Source organism: Lissotriton vulgaris, chromosome 11 (genome assembly GCF_964263255.1).
Source record: "Lissotriton vulgaris chromosome 11, aLisVul1.2, whole genome shotgun sequence".
Lineage (NCBI taxonomy): Eukaryota > Metazoa > Chordata > Amphibia > Caudata > Salamandridae > Lissotriton > Lissotriton vulgaris.
In genome coordinates, this window is record NC_141699.1 from 1,068,224,734 (window position 1) to 1,068,237,348 (window position 12,615).

Genomic DNA, 12,615 nt, shown 5'->3' on the forward strand with positions numbered 1-12,615 from the left:
ATGACAAAACTATACTTCATAAATGACAGTTGCAATCAATCAACGGATGATGATTGGGGCTGATCAATAGCTGAATTACGCTTGCAGCAATCGCTAGCGGAGCTGGGCAGAATTGTACACCTCTCAAAGAAGATCATAGTATCTATGGATGTTCGTGAGCCAAGGCATCGTTCACAGTGCAAGCTAATAGTCACAATCGCATGGGCGTCAACAGGCCAGAGAGAAAAAGAAGCATTTCTCCCTCCGCCTTTCTAATGGCCAGATATGCTCCGTTAACTCTCAGGACATATTCAGACGGCGTAGAAATGCGCTAGGGCCTGGCTTAGAGCACTGCAGACCGTTTAAGGTAGAGGTCACTTTGAGGAGAAACTCGTCAACAAACTATGAATCACACCTCAATTCTGTTTAACCGACGAATGACAACGGCTCCGGGCATGCTCATCTCCCCTACCGCGGCTCCAGCGATGACGCGGCGGCTCGAGAACCACTCCTAGCGCGGCGGCACTGAGGGGGCTCGACCGCCTCAGCCAATGGGAGGGCAGCTCCTTCGTTCTTGCTCTCCGCGGCCCCGGCGAGGTCCTAAAGTTATTCTCGGCCCGGGCAGCGGCGGCAATCAGGGAGGCAGCGTTTGCACCATAGTAGGAGGCGGCAGAGCGCTCGGGGTGCCATTAGTGCCTTACCAGATTCGGGGGCGTTCCAGAGGGCTTTTGGCTGACATAGCGTGACGTCGCCAAAAGCCAAAAATTCTCGAGAACGCCCCCAAATCTGGTCCGGCATTGACGGACAGAGCCAACTCCCAATGGTTAGCCTCCATTTATGGAGCTAGCCAATGGGAGGAGGGGGCGTAGACCCGACTCCACACACAGATCATAAGATTTTTCCTAGCGCATGCGTACTTCGTACGCATGCATTGCTAGTCAAAACCTAAAAATGAAGCTGCTCATTGAAATGAAATTAATTTGTACTTGTATAGCACACTTATACCCTGAGGCATCTTGGCGCTGTACACATACCGCTGTGGAACACTTCCTGGCTTTTCCCTGTGAAATGCTCACTCCTGGGCACCCCCCAACGTGAAGCCAGGCATCCCAGCGCTGTTGGGGCCGTTGTGGAGATTAAGCAAGCTATTGCCCAGAGTTGCAGAGTGGGACCCATTATTAGAATAGGCACAGAGGCGAGAATTATCAGGTCTGAGGAAATTGAGCCCAAGACCCGCTGAGGCGGGAATGGAACCCTGGTCCTGGGCCAGACCTCTGCACCAGGGTCTGCCGCCTCTAACCATTGAGCCACACTTCTCCGCTGACCCAGATGCTATTCTAACTACCTCCAGGCCAGAAGGGGTGTGATCTAGTGGTTTCAGAGTTTGGTAAGTCAATCTGGTTGTTTTCACATGGGTCCTTCGAATGAGCGAGAATTTCTGCAGATGTGCCCTTGAATGGGATGATTCTGTATGGCAGGCACAATCTAGCTCCTTGAAAGAAAGCATAGTCTTTTCACCAGATTAAGAAAAGTCTAGGAAGAGTAGCAATACAGGAGACCACTCCACCATTAGCAGAGTGTTTAGTCTAGACTAGACTGGCGTGGGGGCTTAGACGTACCCATGCAACAAAAGCTACATCCTGGATGAGTCCAGTACTTATTTATACCTTTAGTAGTTAAAATGGGCTAGGGTTAGCAACATTGCAAAGTTTGAAGGCTCATCAGTCCTCGAGAAGCATTCTTTCATTGCTGCCTGCAAGATTGTATAGGCTTCTAAAGGCAGATAACAATGACTAGGTCTGACCAAGTTGTCATGTCGCCCCACCTCAAATTGAAGTCCACATTTGCTTCCATCACTAAGCGAAATTAGCAAAACTTACGAAAAGGAGGCTGTGGAGGTGAAGGCATAGGGTCACCCAGGTAATGGAAGGAAAATGTTACTTACCCAGTAAACATCTGTTCTTGGCATGTAGAGCTGTAGATTCACAGGCTTTGCATACTCCTGCCATCTAGTGTTGGGTTTGGATGTTTGCAAGTTGTTTTGCTTCAAAGAAGTTTTTCCAGTCACAAGGTAAGGGGACTTGACTCCTCCTTTCGGAGATAGTGCGCATGGGTATAGATTCTTTTCCCGCAGAAGGTGAGAATGGAGTTTGTAGTAAGGACTAGAGATGTCCATGCGTGTATGTAAATTGGAAACTACAACAACCACAGGAGACTGGGGAGGCGCATGTGAATCTAGGGCTCTAAATGGCAAGAAGAGATGTTTAATGGGCAAGTAAAATTTTCTGTTCGAGGCATGTGAGCCGTAGATCACATGCTTTGCATGGACTATGTAGCAGTATACTTCCAAAGCAGTGACTAACCTGTTGTAGTTTGAAATAGTATTTAGTACTGCTTGCCTACATTTGCTTGTTGTCTCGCAAACACATCTACACAATAGTGTTTGGTGAATGTGTGCGGTGTAGACCATGTTGCGGTCTTAACCACATCCATTCTAGAGTGTTTCCCCTGCTGTGCTGAGCATGCAGCATTCGGGCGCAGTTCCATTTATTGTAGTTGCACTGGCGTATGGTATAACCTGTGTAAGTATTTGAAGTGTAAGAGCCGCAGTTTATAATATGGAGAAGCGCTTTGGTTGAGCGCAGCAATAGGCCCATTGTTTGTGGGTGGTGCGTCCAAGTCAGAGGACCACTGCGCCAGCACGTTTGGTGTCGTGATCGGGCTGGACTGCTGTGTAATATTATGAAAGTGGGTTACAAGCTTCTTGGACAAGGGGTTCACTAATCTGTTTTCCAACTGAAGTAGGGGTGTAGGTGCAGTGGGAAAAAACTGCATTTGTCAGCAGTTGGCCCTGAGTTTGTGGTAGAGTAGAAGTTCCAAGGGAGGGGAACGTGCGTCCTCCAGGTTTTGTAGCTGAGGCAAGAACTCCTCATCCGAATACAGGTCAGCAAAAGAGGACAGCCCCATTCGTCGAGCTCTTTGTGTAGAGCCGGCGTCTTGCATTGGAGGGAAGCTTGGGTGGTGGGCTAGGGGCGTAAAGCTGTGTTAATTTCGCCCGAAGTCTATCCCAAGCCCAGCGCAAATTTTCAACTGTATTAATTTCAGCATTGGGCCTTTTGTAGATGTAATTGATAGCAGCTGGTAGAGGAGCTGGGAAGGCTACATCCCTCTCCACCGCCATGTGGGGTTGAAATGGAACAGGATGGACCCAGTAGTGGAGGTTTTTGGTTTGAGCGCTCAGAGTGTAGAATTCAAAGTCCGGCGCCCCAGACCACCTTGTGTTAATGGTAGTGTCAGAACCTCCCAGGAAATGCAGGTTTGTTTACCTGCTCAGACTAAAGATTAAAAGGGAGCGTAATAGTTTGAAAAAAGCCTGTGTGAGTTGATGAGAATGTTGGCAAAGAGCTATAGGATCTTGGTTAATATGATCATTTTAGCGATTGCTATCCTGCCAGCAAGCGAAAGCGGTAGTTTGGTCTAAAAGGAAATCCTACCCTCTAGCCAGGTGATTAGGTGGTCGAAGTTCAGATGACCGATATTCGAAATCCCACTAGAGAGCCATATCCTAAGGTACGGGACTGCTGGATCCGCCCATGTGAGTGGGAAGTTCAGGTCTGATTCAATTGGAGCCGGTGTTAAGGAGAGGAGGGTAGATTTGGACCAGTTAACCTGAACACCTAATATGCCTCTGAATAGGAGGATTTCCCATAGTGTGGGGTTAAGATTTGTGGCCTGCTCCCGGATGTATAATGTAATGTCGTCGGCATAGGTTATGATCAAGCCTCTGTCTGTGAGGCCAAGTCCAATGGCAGCGCGATGTTGGCGCATCCTGGCTGCGAGAGGCTCCATAGCTATCATGAATAATGAGGGGGACAAAGGGCATACCTGCCTAGAGCCTAGGGCCACAGGGAAAGACTGGCAGCACATCATTCACCTGAAGTCTTTCAGTCGGGTTAGTATAAAGTAGGTGGAAGAGTTACAAAAAATTAGGGCTAATGCCAATCTTGGGAAGTACAGTAAACAGGTACGACCACTTTAGGGAATCAAATGCTTTCGTAGCGTCTAAATACGCTGAAAGCACTGGTAGGCGAGGGTCAAACTGTTGAAGTATAGATAAAAAAGTGTGCAGGTTGTGGGAGGTGGACCTGCCAGGATTGAAGCCTCTCAAGCTTAGCATTGAAGGTAAAGCAGTGCTCCCCGTAAGTGATGTTTAACTCTTGTTGGACTTCGATGCTTGAAAAAGTATTCTATAAAGCTTGACTCACTTTAGCTTGTTGATTAGCCAAGACAACACAATAGTGTGGATGTATATGGGTTATTCCATGTATCTGCTTTACAAAATAGCCACTAGTGGGATGTTTGCTAAATTACCATTGAGGCTCCTATTTGCATGTGGAGTGAGCCCTTGGAGTTAGTTAGGACTCTTGTTTGCTTTTTTTGTAGCAAGGTTGAAGACATCCAACTATCCATCTGGCTATTCCTGCTTTGGATATTGGAGATCCTTACTGTGTGTTTGTAAATGCAACTAAGTTGTGTGTTGAGAAGAGAGTTGGTTCTTTCCATGTAATACAGTAATGCCCTTTTAACATTTTAAAGTGTTCACAGCTCTGTTACAGACTCCAGATTAGGGAAGAAAACAGGTAGCTCAATTATTGATTTGTGTGGAAAGCTCACGCTACTTTTGGTAGAAATTTAGGGTTAGTAAGAAGTACTGATTATGCTGGAAATATTTGAAAGACATGCTCTTGTAATGTAAGGACCTGGAGCTCAGATATCAACATCCAAGCCCAATGGTGGAAAAACAGACCAAAGGAGCCGAGTAACATGCTCAGTACAGGCTATAGGAGTCACTTTACCTTGTGACCAAAATAACTTCTTTGAACAAAAAAACAACTTGTAAAGGTCCGAGCCCAACAGTAGATGGCAGGAGTATGCTAAGCACATGCATCTACGGACAACACATGCTATATATATTAACTTACACTACATAAAGGGAATCAGCTGAGACCTCACTGCAGCCAACAAATGGCTTCATGGATGGTAACAGTAGGGGTGTACATGCTGGCTCGGGTATCCGATGAATATTCACAGCTTGTTCGAAACAAAGTAACCAGCACATAAACATGGGGTCCACTGTTTATTAGTAAGCTGCATACAAGAGAGCCTTTATACATATCTTAGTTACAGTTCTGGGAACAGGGTGGAACTTTCCTTTTGACAACCCCGCTGCTACCTCCTCCATTCACATGGCAGAGTTGAGTGGTAGCCACCCAAAATGGGGGTACACTAGTGCCCCTCAGACATCAAAGTGCAACTCTGATTTAAAAAGTCACCATACATACATGATCTTTACTAAGCTATGCATACGTTTTTGTTCTAACATGAGGGTAAAGGCATAAAACAGCAGGATGAAATACCATTAGACCATATCGGCCACAACTCAACTAAAAGAGGCAAGAATTCTACTAGCAAGGTCTTGCTTGCATACAAATCTGGATGCTAAGTGTTTGTGTTAAACTAAACCAGAACAAAAATTAACTATCTTTGCCTACGAACAGCAGTAAACCTAAATTCATCACCAGAGCTCAAACGTGTGAAACCGGTCAGATTCCACTGCAACAGTGACACTGACAAGAAAGGCAAGACTGCATACATCTAGCCGACCATAGGCATCCACCAAACTGTTCCCAAGTATTATTCAGTCTGGATATGCACCTACCTGTGCCCATGGCTTTTTTTGGGCCAGTGGTCCATTCATTCTTTCCTTGGGTAGTGCGGGGGTGGTTGGGTTCAGACAGCTCGACATACAGACTGGAAAGGTATGCCCACTGCCACAATCCATGTACACTAGGAGACAAACTGCTCCAAACTGTAAGGACCAAGGTTAGGTAGGCGAGTCTGGGGAGGGGTCTATGCAGTCTGCAAAAGCAGTCCACACATGCAACTAAGGCTCTCACTATGGATTTAAAATTTCTGGCTACACCAACATCCAGCTCTTAACTTCACATTGGTGAGATATTATGCCCAGAAGGGTCAGGAATGGAATAGTAAGGTGCTCCAGGCAGAGTGGTTTGACAAGGCTATTGTGAGGTTTAATAATTTTATGGTGCAGTTTTGTACGATTCTTTATTGCAGTTGCCAATAAAAAGATTTGTAAGGGGAAAAAAAGGTGCCCCAAGAATTTCCTTTAGTGAAACGGTTTTAGCAAAGTCAAATTTCTAACAGGTTAAAAGACTGTAGGGTTTAACACAAATCCTACAAGACTTCAGTGGAGTCTTAGAAAAATTTTCAAGGCTAAGGGTTTTTGGGGTTCTTACAGGAAGTGTTCTATGTCCTCACTACTAGTTAGGCATCTCTTTGGATTTATTCCATTATACTAACCTAGCTATTAGTCTCATCTAAATTACAGATAACTATCAGGAGGTGGGAACATGCAGGAATGTCCTGGACCATTTTCCTTGCGCCTTTCAGCCCAATGTTTCGGAGTATCATTTGCGCCACTTCCTCCACATGCAATTTTCCTATGTTTTAGATGTCTGATATTAGAAATGTGTGGCATAATACTGTAAAGGCTGTCCGAGGAGCGGTTGATCCTTCTGGTCAAGGACACCATTTAAGTGAATTTATACTGTCCCAAAGAAGATTTTAGAAAAGATGTCCAACCACGGTCATCCTGAGCTGAATGTCTGCTAATCATTGCTCACCAGCATCAATACAGACGACCCAACTGAAGGTCAACCTACATGACATCTGGAATGGCATTCCAGTCCTGCAATTCAAAAGGAAAATAAAGGACATCCTCTTCGAGAAGCACCTCATACCTTGCTTAGGACAGCTCAGTACTTCAAATCCCTTGCAGAAACAAACCTCCTACCACTGTGTTGTATACAACCACAAACTGCTCCCTCGCCTATCAATTAGTCCTTCTACCTATTCCTAAGTACTACCCTAATCCATTCTATGAAAAATACCAAGTAGTATGCATACAAAGATCAAAATGTTTGGTCAAAAACAACTGCTAGAAGTGTGTTGCTAACTTCTATAGGAACGTACTATTGACTGTGGTTGTTTCACTGAGCAGAGAAAAGCCTAAACTAGAGAAAAGAATAGCTGCAGATCACTCAAGATAAACAAAATACATTGAGCAAGGGCTCTTCATTCAGAAAATAATGAACGAACTAAATACAAGTACCCTGATGAACCAAATTATGAAGTAATAAAAACAAGTAGACAAATAGTTGGTCAATGAAGCAAGAGTGACTGTACCCTTAGATCTAGTACTCCGAAAGTTTCCTTGACCCTCATGTGTCTAAAGGAAGTCTTACAAGTTACTAATAGTAACAAAACGTTACTTTGTCAGGAGGACGTTAAGCATGTACATAAATTATATGCTGTTAAACGTCTTAAATCATTTAAGAGAAATACCTCTCCTGATGACTGCCATTCCTAGAAAAGAAAAAAGATGGTATTACGAGCTAACCCTATGCACACTGGTATGGAAGAAGATTAACAGAGGAAAACGGTTCAACTTAAGTTCAGTGAGAGACAATCCCCACCCACAGACAGCACTGAAAGTGGACAAGTTAATTGTGTGGATTGCCTCACCATTCAAACAGTGCCAAGCACAATGCTGCTCAGACCAGCTTCAACCTCCAAACTGAAGTCATATTGGAAATTTCGGCTGTGACCGATAATCAGGGTGGCTGGTAAATTACGCAGAAATAGATCACATTTTTTTCAAGGAAACAGTAAGAAAAACTAAACAGCAACACTTATAAGATGAATGAAAAAAATCTTTATCTGTCAAATCAAGCATAACGTTTTCTATGCAATCACAGTCATTTTAAGATGCTGAACATTCCCAATCATAGGATTTTGTTTTTAATGTACTGTGTTAAACCAGAATTCAGTTTTCTCTAGACTTGGGAGCCATGCAGTAAAGGAAGTACCCCATTAAGCCAACAGCTTATAACCCCCATGATTGTACATAAGACACTGCAGGGACTACCAAGAGTTGTATTGGTTGGTCTGTTGTGTTGCTTAAGCTACGATTCCAATGGCACCAACTTGCACAGGATGTAATGTGTGTGAAGGATTGCCCTACTGCAGGAACCACACAAGGAAACCGCAAGCTTAGATGCTTAAGGAAAGCAAGCCAATGCATGTTTGTACATCAACATTGACTATATTTCATATTTTTATTTGGGGGCAAAATATTTCGGGCATTTTCAGGAATGGGGCACTTCCATGCCCAATGGTGGTTTTTGGCAGACCCCACCATGAACCACAGGCAAAGTCTGTGGGACTGCAGGACTGATACATGAGAAGAAGCATCTTGCAAGTCCAAGGACAATACTATCGCTGGGTCCAGAGCACACTAACAGCATTTTGAATGTACGCTTCCATAAGAAGACATTCACAGGCTGACTATCCAGAATGGGCCTGACCACAGAGTCCTTTGGCACAAGGAAGTAGTGGGAGTAAGACCACTCTCGCTCTTCTGAGTCTGGCACACACTGAATTGCCCCCCTGAACTAGGAGCAAATTTACCCACTACAAAAGGATGGCATGGTCCTACAAAACGTGAGCTAAGACCCCAGGGATGCATGCAGCGGATGAAATTTAAGGTAGGGCATATCCCCTATGAATGATCTATAGGGACCCACTGATCCCAAGTGAAGGGCTTTCGGCTGTAGAGGATAAAAATAAATATGGTCTCTTACTGAGTATTGCTATGCAAGGGGAAATAAGAGCAGCTTAGAGGCCAATGTGGCCAGGGAGTAAGTAGAGGATTGATGTTTTAGTTGGAGAGCCAACTTTGGCTACCAATATGCCTCTCTGGAGGTGCTAAAGTTTGCATTACTGACTGAGGGCTGCTGCAGACTATATGCCAGGGCCTGTGAATAGCCCCTAATGTTCCTGTATTGCTGGTAAAAATCACAGGCCAATGAAAGCCACCATATGGATGGAGCGATAACAGGGATGTCCTTAAATCCATCTAGCACCGGGTCAACCTCCTCGAAAAGCTAGAGCAAACAAATGTCATGTCTATCAGGGATGCCTGTACATCTCCCAGCAAATCCAACTGCATCCATTCAGCTAAGCCACCTGAGCACGAGGCAAGTGCATACTGCGCTTCCCAGCGTGATGTCAAAGACCGCATATAAAACATACTTTGCCACATCCTGCATATCTTGGATGTCTGGGCAAAGGTTGCCTGAATTACTCTAACAGCCTGAAAGATTATTGGCCTGGTCTTATAGCACATGTGTTTATCGGCCCAAAAAAAAAAGAACACATTCAAGGCTGTTAGGCTAGGCAAGCTGAAGCAAATGATTTCTTTCCGAATGAGTTTGATTTCCGGTCCGGAGGTGCAGAAGGAAAATCTTTTAGATTAACTTAACTTCTAGATGCTTGAAGCATAGGAGGTATCCAACCCACTAGCACTCTGTAGGTCCAAAGAGTTTTGTATTAGTGTTGAGGTGGAATACTTTGGCCACCTTGTCATTCATCGTTTTGGGGAATGTTTTCGAACCCCCGGACTACTTCTGATTGGAAAAGAAAAAGGGCCTCAACCCTGAAATGGTACAGGCATGGAAGAGGCTGGGATTGTATTTTAGTGTGATTGGTTGCCCCTCCGCAGTGTAAGCACCAACAATTGTGGGGTGGGCCTACATCAGTTCCAGGTTGGAGATTGGGACCAGATCAGTCATGGGTAATAGCTGAGTCAATCAGCACCAGGTAGGGGCCCATAGTGCTTAAGAAATGCTGGACCGGTGTCTCCATGTGGCTCCAAGACACTCCAGAGGGAGTAGTGAGCGTCTTGGCCTCTTTTAAGAAGACCTTTATCTGCTGCAAAGTAGACAATGGCCTTCGAAATTCAGAGCATGCAGCGACCAACCAAGGAGGACTCCTACTTAGTCTTTTTGCGCTTCAGATGCACTCTGGACTTTGACTTAACTGAAAACTTATAGTGTAAGCAATATTTGGCGCATGAGCTAGAGAAGGAGCAATCACTCAACTTTGAGGTGGCCCACAGCTTCTTGTGCTCTACTATGTACATTACATCAGGCTCTCCGATTACCTTCAGGTGCATAAGGTAACACTTGTATAACAAAACGTCAAAGGGCCAAAGCCCAGGTACTAATGTTATGTCCTTTGGGTTCATGTCCAACATCAGCTTGAATCCTGGCATTTGGGAGGGGGCCTAAGTCTTCCTGGCACTGTCCTACATTCGGAATTATCAAGAGGCAGTAAACATTGGGAGTAGAACTGAGCCAGTTTCAAGAGAGACAAACGTTATGAAGAAACGAATGTCAGTGAACAGAGGGTGGCTCCTATGTGTGGCAATGCTCTATCACTTTTAAGATGGTGAAAAAGTCTGCACTAAATATGGCAACATGCAGAAATAGTAGCACTTGGGTATATTCTAAAGGAGAGTAATCTTGGGGTTAGATGTAGGCATTAGACAAACCACACTAAAATAGTGTAGTCACAGGTCCTTTTTATTAATCTTTGGAACTGTTGGAAAGGACCGATATATTATTAGGATCTACTGTAATCTCCCAAGCTATAATCCTATCTTTCAGTACAATACAAAAATGGTGGCTGTGGAAAACCACAAGCAAATGTTAAAAAAGACTAATTCACGTTTTAAAAGCAATTGATATCCACCTTTCAAGACTTACCAATTGGAAAAGTGGTATCAACCTTTATTGGCAATCTCTTAGCTCGTATTTCTTACATTTCTCTCATATGTACCTCTTAAGGTATGCATTTTGACTCTGGCCATTATGTGCTCCTATCAAACAGTCAGCCTTTACGTTTACCGACCAAACAGCAACCCTTTACATACCTGGTTCTGATAATATGCAAGTCATTTTTAGACATTTGAATTTTGCTTTCAGTAAATAAAATAGGCGCAGTACTCATGGAGTAGGCATTGAAGACCCACTTTCAGGGCCTAGTGAAGTAGCATGACCGACCTTATTAGCCTCTTGTATACCGAGACATTTAAAACAAGAATGCTATTTTGCTCCAAAACGTTATCCCAACACGCAACTTGACAGTTGTGTTAAAGATCACATGCCACCGTGGTTGTGTCAGTATAAAGTAAATGAGCTTTTTCTCCCCTGGGGTCACACAAGTATTGCAGACTTGGTAACCATCTAGGTCCTAGGCTTGTCTGGTGGAATTAATCTCATGGGGTCCACGTGTTCCTTAGCCCTTTGCAGCAGAGATATTGCATCCTGAAGTCAGCATTCTGAGCCAAAAAAACAAAAATATGCGCCACCAAAGTGCTATGAAATTAGCAGGTGACAGCAAACCGGTTGAAAAAAGATCAGCATTCCTACAAGTAATCTACTTTATGGAGTGTCAGAGCAGGGAGAATTCTGCTGTCACATATCGAAGCATAGTTGCGGGGCTCTACTGTAGGAAGATTCACTCGCTGATCATACTAGCTCATAATGCAAGCAGGACATTGGGTAGAGCAGTGTATTGTGGGAGAAGAAACTGAACAGCAGTTCCACTGAGCAAGGGTATATGTGGACAGACCAAAAAATCACCGAAATCTTTTTGGAAACTTTGGAGAATGGAGCTAAAGACAAAGTGAAGAATCTGGACCATTCGCTGTTTATGGGCCAGAAAAGTAGTCTCTTGGACAGATTAGGCAGACTTTCCAGAGCTACAGAAACAGACTAACTTGAAAATTATCTGAAACCCCTGCCCATCCAGAGAAAGTTAATGAATAATCTTAATCTAGACATTGGGAAACTCCCCCCCCCCCCCCCCCCTATCTATCATCCTCCCAACTCCGACAACTAGAGCTAGTTCACGGTTTGCATATAGTTCGGCACTCCAAGATGCAAGACCGCAAAGAGGTTTCTGACAAAATAGAGAAAGATGATTCAGTGCATTTTTTTATCCCTCTGATGCTCCAACTGCCTCCAAAAAGAATCTAAGATTTCAGCACCAGAACAGTAAATCAGACAAAATAGGAAACATCAAATTCCTACAGAGCTAAAATGGAGGTAGAAAGGTTACTTACCTTCTGCAAAAGTTTCTGGTTGATACTTTATCTTCCTGTGAATTCTTCACCTCAGAAATATCTAGGCGAGACTGGATCTGGAAATGTTCAACCCAGCAGTAAGTCTCCAACATTGCCAGGTGGCACAGTGTGGCATTAGCAGGCCAAGATGAGGTGACAGATGCATAAGAGTCAATTGGCATGCTCATTTCTAATGCTTTTTCCACAATTAGAGGTGTGCAGAACCGAACAGAGCTCATAAGTAACCGCGGCATTCACGGCAGATGACACCTTCGGATACAGAGGTATCTCATCACAAATGCAACTAGCTCGTTGGGGAAAGCAGGAGAGGCAAGGAATCTGCTGGAAGATACAGAATCCACCAAAAATATAAACAAAGGAAAGTAATTTTATCTTCGGATGGAAGATAAAATTCTGTACAATTCAAGGCACCATGTATGGCACACCGTGCAAAATACCGATCTGGTCCATAGATTCTTACTCACCTTACAAGGCGCACAGATCTTTGGTCTGCCAAACTAGGTATTCTCACCGTTCCAAGAGTTAAGAGTGGCAGCTGGTCCTTTGCCTACCTGACTCCCAAGTTG

At 44.3% G+C, this 12,615-nt stretch overlaps 1 protein-coding gene across 3 annotated transcripts in view; it reads right to left on the bottom strand.

The window, feature by feature from the left end:
- EIF4G1 (eukaryotic translation initiation factor 4 gamma 1) overlaps positions 1-12,615 on the bottom strand; it is a 1,004,595-nt gene that overhangs the window by 788,538 nt on the left and 203,442 nt on the right. The window contains exon 5 of one of the 3 annotated variants that reach the window (XM_086944449.1): positions 7,405-7,425. The exons of the other annotated variants lie outside the window; for them this stretch is intronic. Within the exon in view, the coding sequence (XP_086800575.1) occupies positions 7,405-7,425 (21 nt within the window). The remainder of the gene's footprint in view (positions 1-7,404; positions 7,426-12,615) is intronic. 3 annotated transcript variants of the gene reach the window in all.